The sequence below is a fragment of the Bombus impatiens genome, unplaced genomic scaffold (genome assembly GCF_000188095.3).
Source record: "Bombus impatiens unplaced genomic scaffold, BIMP_2.2 scf_0044, whole genome shotgun sequence".
NCBI lineage: Eukaryota > Metazoa > Arthropoda > Insecta > Hymenoptera > Apidae > Bombus > Bombus impatiens.
The window spans coordinates 690,354-704,721 of record NT_176463.1 but is presented as its reverse complement, the minus strand read 5'-3'; the positions used below and the strand labels follow the sequence as shown (position 1 = coordinate 704,721).

The following is a 14,368-nucleotide window of genomic DNA, read 5'->3' as shown; positions in this document are numbered from 1 at the left end:
GCTATGACAACGACGACGACGACTCGAGAGGGCCACTTACGTTTGAATTTTAAATTCTCCCCTCTGGATGGAAGATTTTCCGCAGGCGAGGCATAGGGAGGCGGCAAAAGAAGGAGGACACCTCGGCGATGGATTAAGCTCGCCGAAGCACGAACGAGACGAAGGGGTCAAGTTGGCTCGGATGAGATCAGCATTCTGGATAGCGAACATAGACGGTAGAACGAAAAGGACGGAAGAGACCCGAAGGAAACGACGGAGAAGAGCGTGTGCGCGAGCCACAGATCTACGAGAGAGACACTTCGCGACCTTCCGGGCCTCTGCACACCGCTCCAACCGATCCACTCTTCCCTTTTCTTCTCGCTACACTGAGAAATCGACGCCCTCCGCCTTTCATCCTCCTTATTCTCCTTCTTCTTCCTCTTTTCTCGCTTCTTCTCAATTCCGTGCTTCAGATTTTTCTCTCCTCTACAACCTTCAATTTCTCTCTCTTCTCCTGCACTTTTCTCAAAACTCAGCCTTCACGTCGCGAGCCGCGCTCGAACGATCCTCTTTTTACCCGGCATTGAAAGAGCGCAGATAAATAGGGGCGGAAATTCGTGAGATAGCTTCGACCCAATGCAGGTCCACGAAATTGCAGCCCAGGCGGCTCAATTCAATCGTGCGAGAAACTCACGCTACCGATGCTTCGCGCGAGCTTCCCAAAGATGTGTACGAAAAGTAGAGGATGGAGATCGAGGCTATACGGGAAATACGTTTACGTCTATTGGATCGTGGATTATACGGTAGACGGAGTGGATTTGATGATAAATATGTGCGACTGTGCGTGGTCGATGCGAGATGATGCGTCGGGAGGAAAGGCGCGAAACGCCGGTGAGAATGAGATTTACCGACGAAATTGGAGAAAAAAGATTACGGTGCTTTATTGTCTTCACAAGCCTGACAATAAAAGCTTTCAATCGTGTGTTTGAATTATTGAATCAGAGAAATATTGTTATATGTATAAAGTTATATGTAATAAAGAGTATTCGGCAAATTATTAACCTTCTAGTTGCATTATTTTTAATTCTTATGTGTTTTTATAGCGGCTATTTTCTTTATCAAGTTCTACTTTTTTGAAAAATAATACTAAATAATACGAAATTTAATATACCTATTTGGAGCTAATTAATTATTACGTAAATGTTATAATAACTAGAATGGCGTGTAAATATTTTCTATAGCTACTACATATATTTAGGAATATTTGAAGTAAAATATCAATTATGGTTCTTTCTACTTGATTTCACCAAGAACTTAAAGGAGGAATCCTTAACCAATATCTTCCTGCCTTCGATCTCCGTATATTCCGTATATTCTACTGAATTTGTATCTTTCAGCGAGAAAATATTAATAGAGGAAAGGAGGGAAAACGAGGAAACTTAAACGGTAGTATCTCGACGATTTCATATCGAGGAGACGGGTCGAGGTTCGATGCAATCGCGCGCGAAATGCGCGCTGCGTCTGGCAGTTGGTTAAATCGCTCTAGCCCAGTGGAAAGAGAAGGAAAAAGAAAGGGAACCTATAGAACAGCATAACGATGGGAAAGAAAATCGTGAGAGCGACGTGACAAAGGGAACGAGGAAAAAGTGGCGGGACCGTCTTCTGCGTTTCAATATTTTAGAATCTTTCGCTCTCTTTTCCTTTCTCTTCTCTTAGACACGCAACAATTCTCTTCGAATATAGCGGACAGTCGTAATGTAGGTGACAATTGGAGCGTGTCAATGCTCCATTCCGAGATTTCAATAGCAGGAAAGAACCTCCCTCAGTGCACCGGTTTCTCTTTTCTATCCGAAAACCGTCTGAATTACATTATGTTCATCGTACGCCAGCAGTGACGTTCTCTATCTCGCTGATAAAGATTCGTCATCTCGTCTCGTGGATCTGGAGATAAGGAAATCGCAGAAAGTTCGAAAGAGAGATGTTGCTCGTCGTGAAATTTCAGAGATCCATCTCATTTTCTGAGATACAATGTCGCATGTCGTTCGCGCTCACGGATGCCGTGTACATAGGACGAAGTTTGTTTTTGCATCAATCGAACTTTATTTTTTTTAGTAAAAGCGGAGATAGGAATATCGACTATTGAAACCTGAATGTGATATTAAAAAGGAATTAAAGTTTATTCTGTAAGCCAAAGAAGAATTTTTATCTGTAGAACAATAAAAAGAAGATAGATTTTGAACATGTGGATAACGTTTCTCGAAAAGTTGAACGATTCTTACGATTGTACAAGGTATTTTATTCAGAAATCGCAAAATATCAAAGACAAACTTTAAAGGTATTTATTATATAATCTTCATTTAGATTCTCCAAAAAATTCTTGGATCATAAACTGACGAGAACTAGTTATTCCTTAATTCTTTTATCTCAATATTATACCAATCTTTTACTAATTCCACAGACTGAGGATTTGGTCGACGATCAGATAAACGAGCCGCGGGCACTTTTCGCGCTGACCGATAAGACGAGATGCGTTTTCATTTAAAAGGGTTGTTGAATTCGTATAGTTCGTCGTCGATAATTTTATAAGACGAAATGGAGGATAAAATAGAAAACAAGGGAACTAGATACATGTTTAACTTAAATTCAACGTCGACGAGTTTATGAGCCTTTACTTTATGTAGCATTCAGGGACCTGAAACCACCCATCGTTCAAAAAGTTTCCGAGCAGTGGCTAGTCAACTTTCACGGTGTAGTTTTCGATAGTTGCAACGACGCGTGAAACCGTCGTTTCCGTATTCTGATAGCAATACTGCGAGACAGATACTCGCCGTTGCTTGTTCTCAAAAGACGGTGCCTTTGAAATTTCTGTAGCCGATTAAAACCTGGCTACTCTGGTAACAAAGAGGAAAAATATTTCTTGCCTTGCGTAGAGAGCGAGATCCTTCATAAAAGACACGATATTTTCACGAGAGCTCGCATCAAGTTTGTGCTCCGCAGGGAAAACTTTTCGACATGCTTCGACGAATACGGGAATTTTTTTTAACTTTTCTGCGTTCCTTACTTGTCCGGAGTATGTGTTCGCGCCACATTTTCAGAACGTTCACTTCCGTTTCTGATGGTTCTTCAACTCTTATCTCCACTTTAGAGAAACATATTTTTTTCTTTTTAAAGCAGAAAATTATATAAAAGTAGGGAGAAAATACAGTTTTCTGTAAAACGAAGAATCATTCGTGATGGAAATTTAGAAGAATAGCAAAAGACCTTATTCTAGAATATAGCTCAGAGACTCAAAAATCATGTGTCACTTAGCAATATTTCTCATTTATGTTTCTAAAACTCAACGAGAGCTACCCAGCGACAGATTGGCCGCTTTCAACCCTCGCGACATGCTCGCGAATCCCCCTCTTTTCCACGCACAAAATCGCCGTCAATGCGACGTAAACGTTCCATCGCAATGCTCTCTCAGCTTCAGATTCCACGGGTTTATCGATCGTGGCCGCGCAATTACCAATCAAGAACCGGCAACGCGGAACTCTCCTGTGGAAATCAATCTCAGCTTTCCGCTCGACTACGCGTGGCGGACCGAACCTGCGGTAGCTTATAGACGAACTACGAGAGAAAGGGAAACGGAGAGAGAGGAAGGCGATCTTACGAGTTAGGTGGACGCGCGTTGCACGCAACCGAGAACCAACGGAAACCAAAGCGAATGGTAGAAACAGATTCGAAACTATTTCAGAGCGATCTGCGCGAACCAAGTTGCAAAGTGAAGCGACTGATGCAACTATCCAGAGCAATGGGTGCTTGGGTGCATATATGGGAGAGTTAGAGTCGGGCCACGGGATTTACCGCGCGAATTTGGAGCGCGAATTTCTCCACGCCGGAAACAACGCTACCGCGCCACCGACTTCCGAAACGTCTGATGCCCCCGCGGTTGGGATTACGTCAAACTGGCATAACGTATCCGTCCGGCACGCCGACTGCATAGACTGTAGCTTCGCCAACTTCTCTAGACTTCGCCAGAGATTCTCCTTGCCCAACCTAGGGAAAAGCCTCGGGTAATTGCACCCACGCTGCGGACCCTGACCACCAACCTGAGACTGGGATTCCGACCTTCGTTAAGTCAAGACCTTGCGACTGGACTTTCGTCTACCCCGATTACTATTCACCGAACCAGAGATTCGTCTTTGCGAAGTAGTGTTCTTCGTATCGCGAATATACTCATAGTAGGTAAAAGTGATATAGTAAGGTCATCGGATAGAGGTTAAAGTTTACAATTTTCAATGAAAATGACAAGTAGGTTATAGGTTTAAGTTCATGGCGAAGAACGACGTATTTGTTGGAGCTGCATCGTGAAGTATTTTTGGCGTATGGATACAAACAGATGAATAGCGAAGAGACGTGTCGCATTGAACGTTTACAGGAGACTCTACTACTAACTCGGAAGTTAGAAGAAACTTCTTTAGGTTTAAATATAGAGTCACTTAGTCAGCGTGTTCGGTAACAGAAATCTAATAAAAGATGCTGAATTTCTAGTCACGTATAGACGTTGACATGCAATGGTTCGACATGACAAATGGTCTCGCGCATTGACGTATAAGTCGCTTATTGAATAATTCAGTAAAAAATTAAGCGCTGTTGCATTTCGAAGATGAGAAGTTAAAGAATACATATTTAGCAACTGCCTTCCTCGGGTTCTTCGGATATTCTCTTATAGTTACAGATTTCCAATATTACAAATTCTGACGACGTCTGTCAAGTAGAATCTTCGCTTACATATTAACATTCAGGTGATTATCTCGTTAGCATTTGTTTAGACCTTTAAGCAGCGAAATGCTCTTTGTACTAAATCAAAGATTCAATAGCTATAACCGATTTTGCATTCATATAACTTCGAATGTTCGCCTACAGAAACTTCGTTTATCTTCGTACATTTCTTCTGCAGTTAAACCTAACTACAATCTTTATCCACGGAACGTCTTAAGGTAAAGACTCTTATATATCCCAAAAAGAACAATCGTCGAACAATTCCATAAAAATTGCTGGGTGCGATTTTCCCTGGGGTTGCGTTGAATCCTCCTACTCGCCGGTGGTACACGAAAGAGAAGGAGAGATTCAATGAACGATCGAAGAAGCTGGACGCGTTCCTTTGATGCGCGTGTTCACGCATGAGTAGGCAAGTCCTTCTTTTGGACCATTGCCGGTAGGCAATCAACGAGGACCATAGAAGGGGTCCTGGTCGATGCAGTAACACATACGTTCCACCCAGCAGCAATGTGCCAGCAATTTATGACAAGGTACAAGCGCAAACACGTGTACCTGTACCATACATTGGACCGACTAGACTATATAAACCCGGCTGCATGTGTGTAAATGTGTCTGTATGTATTCCTGCGTTCACTTCTGTCTACATGTGCAATGTGTACATATACACGTACATATGTATAGATATGTGTATATTCGTATGTAGTTAGACGTGTGTAGGCGAAGGCGAAGTTACGGAACCATGGCTTGCATCTGCCTTATAGGTGCCCCCTTCCCTATCCTCTTACCCTGCCACCCCCTCGTGTAAGGGTGGAGCTCACGAAGAGAAAATCCTTTGGCCAGCGAAGCTTGGATAATCGCGCCTCCGAGCTATAGTCGCGCCTCTTCGCCGGAGAGGCAAGCACGGCAGAGAGAAGACACGCTTTGCTGCAATTGCAGCGGCTGCCCATCCGCGTGGAAATCATAGCTCGCTGCGGGACTCGAAATTGTCCGGAAACGCTCGGATTCTTCTTTCACCAACGTTTGATGGTGGTGGTCGGTGATGGTGACGACGGAGGCGAGGATAAAGCAGAGAGTAGGGGGAGGGGGTTCAACTTCTTCGGGGATTTGAACGTAAAGGGGTCGCCCGTTACCATCGACAACGATCTCTCCTCTCCTTTTGTAATTCCACAAGCAGCTCGGGGCTGGCTCGTTGTTCCGCTCCGTGTCCTCCCAGCGTCGATCCGAGTAGTTCCGATCAAAATCGGATCTGGGTTAGAAAGCACCGTTGAATGACCTTGAACGAACTACAGTTGTTCCTGTCACTATGGCGACTATCCAAAGAACGATTTCGGCTATATGTGATAAGAATACCTCTTTTTAGTTCTTTTATGCTATCATCGACATATGTTTTCTGGATTACCGTACTTCTCGTTTGGTGATCTAACGGTATATTTGATTGAAAGCTTGTCCATTACGACGACTCATTAAATATTATCGATGATTTCCGTCACAGCCTGTTAGCCTTTTAATCTTTATAGTGATTATAGAATCTCACTCTTATCAGAAACTAATCATAAAATTACAAATAAATTTTTCCTCCATTTATACCAATCATTCTTACATATTTCTAATTTGAAAATATTTTTATAAATAAGCGACTCATTTGTTAAAGGTACGAACAAATATTTATGACTATTAAATAATTTAACAGCAGGACGATTAAGAAATTTTCCTGAATGCTCGATATAAAATAACCTCTTTAAGCAATTGGAACACATACTCGACTATATTGTTTCGCGATCAAGGAGCAACGCAGCTAAGAGATAACGAGAAGACCAAAATAAGAATCATCGCTTCCTGCCCTGTTGATTGCGTCCGAGCTGCTGCTCGCGCATCGTTCACAGAAAATCCGACGATAATCCCCTTAGGGGTCAGAGACCGAGTATGAAAGTACCATATTGTGAAATCTGCCAGAGAGCAGTAATGTTCGAGGTTTGAGGTTCACAGACTCGTCCGACGTTGGATGGTATTAAATGTCATCGCGAGAGAGATTACGCGCCGCTTTGAAAGAGCGTTCATCGTCTCTCTTCCTCCGTCTCTATCCTCTTTCTTCCACTTTCCTCTCTCCTCTCTCTTTTCCACCGACTCTCTTTCTTCTCCAGAGGTACACCGCTATTTCACCTATTCCTTTTCTGGGTGTCGTCCGTTTGCTGAGACGTGCAACGCGAGTTCTTCCCTTTTTGAAGGGCGGTATTCTGGCTACCATCCCCGAACGTGGCCCAACCTCCCTTTCACTCCCCCTCGAAGCGGCGGCAACTCCCTGTGGCATCGAAGGGAGCCAGCTTTCATATCCCATTTGCCCCTATTTTTCATAAGCGATATTAGAATCTATCACCGAGACCCGGCAGGCACTCCACTGGAGAGCAGAGGGGATGAAATCGAATCGAGGGTTATACGGATTGGAGGGAGAGGTCGGATACCGTTAAAAAAGATAGAGAGGCGCCCGATTATCGGTCCGGTGGGGCACCTCGATCGCTGACGATTATCGACGCCATTCAACCACCGACGTGAATAGATCCAGCCTCGCAACAGAAAGATGCTTTCCATTCGTATTCTGTCTTGTTTCCTTGCTCGCTCTATCCCACCTTCCTGTGAGGAGCAGACGAAAGTTCAACTACAGTGTATATAGAGACTAGCAAGCTGATATTTCTTTCACCCTGATGCACAACGCTGGATTGGTACATCGATTGGAATGCTTCTGCTTGGTTTTTAGATTCGTTTTCTATATATAAGTTTGTGCTAAGAAACGTTCGTAATATTTTATATATACGTTACTCGGTAAAACTTTTATATGGCCGTTTGTTTATTTTGTATTAATTGCACTTATGTGAACTCTAGCTAGTTGAATCAACATGTCTGAACGTGAACCACTATTATATAAACAAAAAATCATAAGTGGTATTCTATTGTACTCTGTCCATGTCTGAAAAAGGCGTAAATCTACTAGATGATCGTATCATTAATTAATTCTTTCTAGTTTGAGTGAATATGAATTTGTTAAGTGTGAATAAAGAATTAGATATATCTTTATGAATTTATTCTTCACCCCTCATGCGCTAGTTTATCATTATTAATCTACGAATAAAAGGTTAATAAGTATATATCAAGTCTCCATAGCATAGCTCCATATAACTTCGCTAGAACTCCATATAACTACCGAAGGAATACAATATTATTTCGAACGATTTCAATGAAGCGACTCAGACTGGATATCGTATTCATCATCCACGAATGTATAGTAAAGCCAGTAATTGATAACACCTCGTACAAATTACTGGTATTAAAAGAAAATCGTTTACGTCATCTAGCAGAAGGAAGTTCGAAACGAAAGCTAGTTTCCTTGATAGCACTGCTCGTTTCGTAACAATTTATTCTTATCGCTGCTTATCTCTCAATCTACGCTATCGCTTCACTAAGGCGGAAACGTGCGGTGCCGCGCAAGACATTCAGAACGACCTTCGCTAGTTCAAAAGAAAGCGTACGATAACAGATGGTGTTATGCAAATTTCAAAGACGCCCTCAGTTCCCCCTCTTCTCTTTTTCTCTTCTTTCCTTTCCTTTTCTTTCCTTTCCTTTTCTTCCCTTTTCTTTTTTATCCAATTCTGTTCAGCTTCTAATCGAGCTGCGATGAATTTACATTTTTCGTATTTTCCATCGCGAACGAAATTCTTTTAGTCGTTTGTACACGTGGTACGCGAGCCGGATGTAAATGCTCACCGTTTCGATTCCTGACACGCGTCCCCTTCTTTTATTCTTTATGTTAATCGTGCTTGAATAAAAGTCTGCGTAACCGAGCACTGCGACCAACATATTGTTATGCGTGACGCGGTCCACTGAAATTCGTAGATACTATCGCGTTTATGAGTTTGCGAAATTTTGACTTGATAATATCGTTTCGGTAGATTGTGGAGTAAATAAATATTTTCGTGCATTCTATAAATTCTTGTGCATTCTATAAATTCCTGTGCATTTTTAAATGTGCATACTTAAATGTTCAATTAAATGACGAAACAATCGCACCGAAAAATTTTTCACCTCGCATGAGGCGAAATATAGCTACTCTGTAAAACACCTAACATTCGATCATTCTATTCTCGGGAATCACAAAGGTTGTGATTGAAAATGAAAGGTAGTGTCTTTGAGCCTATTTCAAACATGGCGATATATTCGTATTCACGCCAACAAATTTTCCTGGCTTCGTGGAAATTTCGATTAAGCTCTCGTTTTGTCGCGCTCGGTCCGTGAAAAACCCGCTGAAATTTCCTAGCTGACGCATCGTTGGATCGTTAAGGCTCATCGCGAGTGCAAAGCGGCGTAAGAAAGACGCGCGTTAACGTTGAATCACGCAATCACCGTCGTGATTAACGGACCGATTGATCGCGGCGTCAAATTAATGTTATTTATCTTCGACTGCACCGATGTTGGCGCATTGGCGTCGCGCGTATTACCGTAATTACTAATTATAGTTTCGAGCCGGCTCGTTAATTACCCAGTTCGCGATCCGTGCGAGTGAAACGCCAGTATTATTGACTCGCTAAACAGAGAACAGTCTCGACCATATTTTCAGCATATTTGCGCGAGCGGCGAACTTGCGTGCCACGCACACACAGGGTGCTACGAACGCGCAACGAAATTTTGCCTGCGGACGTGCGGCGTCAGCAGTCCTCTGGTGCGAGCGGAAACTCGCGTTTTAACGATCACCAGTGATCAAACAGCAATTACCGGCCCATGGGTATCGAATTATTGTATAGCGGGGAGAACCGACTGATTCTCCCAACCCCTTCTCTCGAGAAAATCATAAATTTCACTCACCTCTGTGCCTGTTGGTCTGCTTATCGAACATCAGCATGGCATCCTCGATCTGTAATTCCATACAAAAAGGACATGTTAATTGGCGTATTTCCTCCGATGTAAATTAATTTCACATGTACCATGAAATCGCACTAGATTCACTGAAAATCTGTCGCAAAATGAATTTTTACAGTTGCTAAATTTTCTTAAGAATAAGGTATTGCCTTAACAGAAGTAGAATTTTTGGTTGATATTTGTAACAAAATGGTACATCTGACAATTAACTATGAATTAATAGTTAAATCACTTGGAAGATTCCAGGAAACCTAAAAAGTAATAAATAACAAACGTAGGAAAACATTGAAATTGTGAAAAGTGTTTTATTACCATGCTAAAATATGTATATCATTTCACAGGCACAAATTGTCACGGTTACATTTCCGCAGATTCCAGAACAAAAGAGCGTGATCGCGTTATAAACAACCATGATAAATGTACGACCTGCAAAAAGCGACAAGCGAGACGCGACAAAAATGTCAGAACTTAACGTCATAAATTAGTAGCGACCCTTTCTTGGTATTACCAAAAAAAACCCTTCTACGTGTCAGGAGCCTAAGTGGCTCGACGAAGGCGTTATGGATCGTAAACAACCCTGTAGAAATAGCGTAACAGAACTTGTGAAAGCGCGACAAATTTTGAAGAGAGGTCAGTTTTCCTGCCCGAGAAAGAAAATTAAAGTCATGCGATCTAAAAATAAATAGAAACCTATTCCCCGATTTTCTCCTCTAATGTTACCCCTGGTCGTTGCAATCTACTGTTCAATTAACTAACCATTGCCGCGCGCCGTCAACTACAAGATACAACCAATAAAATCGCCCTCGTTAAATTTCCACGCTTCAGCCTCGATCGTGCTTGCTACCCCTAGTAAAACGAAAAAATCAGACATTTCCCGGATCGAACGTTAACCTAACTACCTCGAGCGATTGGCGACGGTAGAGGGTGGGACGCAACCCCTTGGAATCGGAGATAGGATCGCTTGTATTCTTTCCGGAAGTACATGTGCGCCGTAAAGCACAGCTGGACCGAGATTTACGAAGCCCGCCGCCGAGAAAAGCATAGCAAGGGGATTGAGAATGGCGGGAGTTGTAGCAGGTTGGGGTTGTGCGGGGGTGTGTTGTCGGTAACCAAAGTGCAAAGGAGACAGAGAGAGAAAGAGAGTGAGAGAGGAAAGTACAGAAGCACAAGAGGCGGAAAGGCGAAGCGGCTAGTAGGATTTATGGGACAGGAGAAACAATAGGGATTACCTTCACCCCCTGCCACCCTTGGAGTCGGGCTCTGCTTTGTTCCTTCGCACTTCCTGCGAAAGGACCGCAAGCACGAAACGATAGAAGTGGCGGTCATGCGTTGCTACCAGCAGTAGCACGTGAGAACAGACTCGAATTATTCGGACAGGAGAGAGGATGGACGGTGCGCGCAATAGAATCAAAGGCGGCGGAGAATGTAGAGAGGATGGGCTAAAAACTGTAGTACAAGCGGCGTCGTGGAGGCGGGAGTACATATTAGATTATGCGATTAACACTCGATGGACTTCGTTGGCGAAGAGACAGTTTCGTCCCGTTTGCATCTGTCAACGTAACGTAATTCGGTTTACCGGTTTACATAATACCCTCCACGGCGAAAGTAACATAGGAGAGGCGTGTCGGCGACCGGATAAGGTCGCGTTGATTTAGGACGCCGCAGAAAAATGTTGGTCAGTTGAGGTAAAAGAAAGCGGAGGATGATCGATCTTGCCGTCCTTCCTCGTTCGAATCTCGGATGGGGAAAATGGAAAAATGTTGAAAAAATTTATGTACTATTGCTTTTATTATTGCATGTTTTGGTAATAATTGCAAAATATTCGAACCTGGCTCCGTGAACATAGCATTAAAATTCCTTTAATTTTTATAACATTGAAGAGAGAAATTACATACACTAACAATCGTTCGAGAGAAATTACATACAGAACAATCGTTCTTTTATATTTTTCTCATACTTAAGAAATTTTGTGATAATAAAAGAAGGCGATTATGTGTGTGTATGTTGAAAATAACTGTGCTTGCTCTTTAATAATGAGAGCACATGTTAGAGGCATGGAATAATATTTTATTCTAACACGTGGCCTCTTCAAAATTGTCATATTTACAGCGTAAGGAAAGATTGATACTAAAACATCCATCCACGCTATCGTCCGGATTTAAGATCTGGCTGTTCTCGACACAGGGATTTGTTTGAATATCGTTAACTGTTTCGCAGACACGACAGGGGAACCGGAGGTTGTAAGCCAAAAACGCTTGGACCAACAGATTGTTGTTCGTTGCTTCTAACAAAAGAGCAGTCGAATATGAGATTCGCAGACGCAGCAACGCGGCGCTGCGTCTTCAATGAAGAATGACTCAAAGCGTGATTGTTTTATCGTGGGACCTGCGCCTTTTTTCTTTCTTTTCGAGAAGAAAAAGGGTAACAGCGGCGAATCGATACTTCAAAGACGGTGGGGAATGTGTCCAAAGCACCGGGACATACCTCGGAGATGGTGATTATTCATCGAAATAATCCACATTCTGTTGCTTTGAAAGTCACGAGACATGCCAAAGAATTGAGTATCTTAGACGACATTCGTCCCGTTTTTTACTTTCAAAAGAACAAGTAATATTATACGACAAAAGAAAGGACGATGATTGAAAAAGAAAGATAGAAGGAAAAAGGAAAGAGACGGAATGAAGCTTTTAAAAAAACAGAAGAGGCATCACAGCGTAAGGAAAGACTGACACTAGGGACGTCTCGCTATTGCCAGGTCTTTACCTTCTTCGCTGTTTTTCACAAAGTGCACGTCTTTCCATTATTTCTCTTCTTGTTTTTCGCCTAACGCACCTTTGCTGCAGCACACAGTGCGCTTCTGCCAGGTAAATCAAAGTCTGAACATTCCTCATTTGGCGATCCTGGATTCGTTCGATAGATCTTTTCTTCTTTGGCGGCATGGAATGTGGTTTCAATAAAAATTTAGCACGATATGATTTTGCGTAGGAATTTAAAGCACCTATTCGAAATTGTATTCGACAATATATTCGGAGAAGAGTTTAGAGAGAATGACTCATGGGCTTGACTTACGTTACAGGTAAAAATAGATGTTTAAATAATCGATAGGCGTGGGACGCGAAGCGAGGGCGAAACACGAAAAGGGGATGATTCGATCTCCCTGAAGTAGAAACAGTAATACAATTCAATTTGATGAAAGCCGAGATATTGAAGCGCGAGTGAAAAACGAAAGGTTAGGTTAAGACAAATGGTAGAAACGTGGAATGACGAATGTCCATAACACAGCCTTACATGATCTACTACATTAACAATCAAATTAATTTACACGAAGTGCATAATAAAATAAAAATACAAAAACTGTATTCAGCAAGCTCTTAAATCATCATATTCAAAAGTAATAATTTTCATACAAAGTATCTCTATTATTTCTTTCTTCTTTTTCGTTAAAATATCACCAAATAGTATGTATGAAACCAAAATGTTAAAAGAATCAGCAATTTTACGGTGTCGCTGAAACCTTTTTATACGTGTAATTAAAAACAAACACTCGAAATGAAAATGAAACAATATAAATTCTTAAAACATTCCTCGGCCTCGGGTTGATCTCTTTGATCATTCCAATATCTGGTTGGTCGCTCGGTGTTCCGTTAAAGACAGAAGATTGTACCACATTTCCCGGCACGGAATTATTTCAACTTTTCTACTCTTTTGCCTCTTGCTAGTCCGCGTAATATCCTTAGGGCAAGAATGGCAAAACCCTTTCCGATATACTTTGATGTCCTCGAGTTGTTCAACGGAATCACCCTCTGGCTTTGACTCGTTGAATCGATATTAATCTTCCTCTCAGATTGTTCTTCACGATTTTCTCGTCGTGCCTCCACGCTCAAGTTATTGCTTTCTCGTTTAAGCTACGATTATAGGAAACATTTCCTTGATTCTACTTTTCGATGGATTTAGCGGCCAGTCAATTACATGAGATATCGTCGAAAATATTTCGCTACTGATATTTTAGAAAATTAATTATCGAGCAATCATTAGAATGGACGTTACTCACTCGTGCAAATGTATTTAAACCAGAAACCAGAGATATTAATTTTCATTCAGTTCAACGCGCAAAATTTTTATACACATTTATAAAATACAGGTATGAAAATATAATTTTTGATATTGAAAGCTAATCGAGATACGTATGAACTTTAACAATCATTACACTCTCGTCCAATAGGTTTTTCTCATGAAATTTTATCGCAATATCAGTTGAATTGAATACAATAATGAAGAATTAAGCCAACTAACAGTTATATACGAAAAACCAATAACACTGTGATTGATTTCAAGATTGAAATTTGCGAACTTTACGAATTTGACTTTTTCTAGTGCTGAAGTGGGTGTATATTGTATCTGATAAACATCGATGAATATCGTTATTCTCGATATTCAATTAAAAACATATTTTTTATCAATATCTGAAAAACTATTGCAATTAGAGGAATTGTATAAACAATATAAATACTATTTATTATACAAATTTAAATATTCTGAAAGTTGTAAGCCAATTTCCTATAATTTATTCTACAAAGGCAATTTTATTCATTTAAGTCGCTCTTCTAGAAACGGCGAACAAATTAATAACCTGGAATAATGTGTAATGCAATTCGAAGCGTCGTTGTAATTTCTGCCGAGCTTCCATGTTCCACACGGTTGATCCACAAACGAACAATAC

At 41.5% G+C, this 14,368-nt stretch overlaps 1 protein-coding gene across 3 annotated transcripts in view; it reads right to left on the bottom strand.

Annotated features, from left to right (window-relative positions):
- Positions 1-14,368, bottom strand: part of LOC100745078 (RNA-binding protein Musashi homolog Rbp6) — a 783,269-nt gene that overhangs the window by 122,256 nt on the left and 646,645 nt on the right. For all 3 annotated transcript variants that reach the window (XR_004462521.1, XR_001102603.2, XM_033323160.1), the window contains exon 8: positions 9,595-9,643. Coding sequence is in view for 1 of the 3 variants with exons in the window: in XM_033323160.1 (XP_033179051.1) it covers positions 9,595-9,643 (49 nt within the window). In the remaining 2 variants the exon portion in view is untranslated. The remainder of the gene's footprint in view (positions 1-9,594; positions 9,644-14,368) is intronic.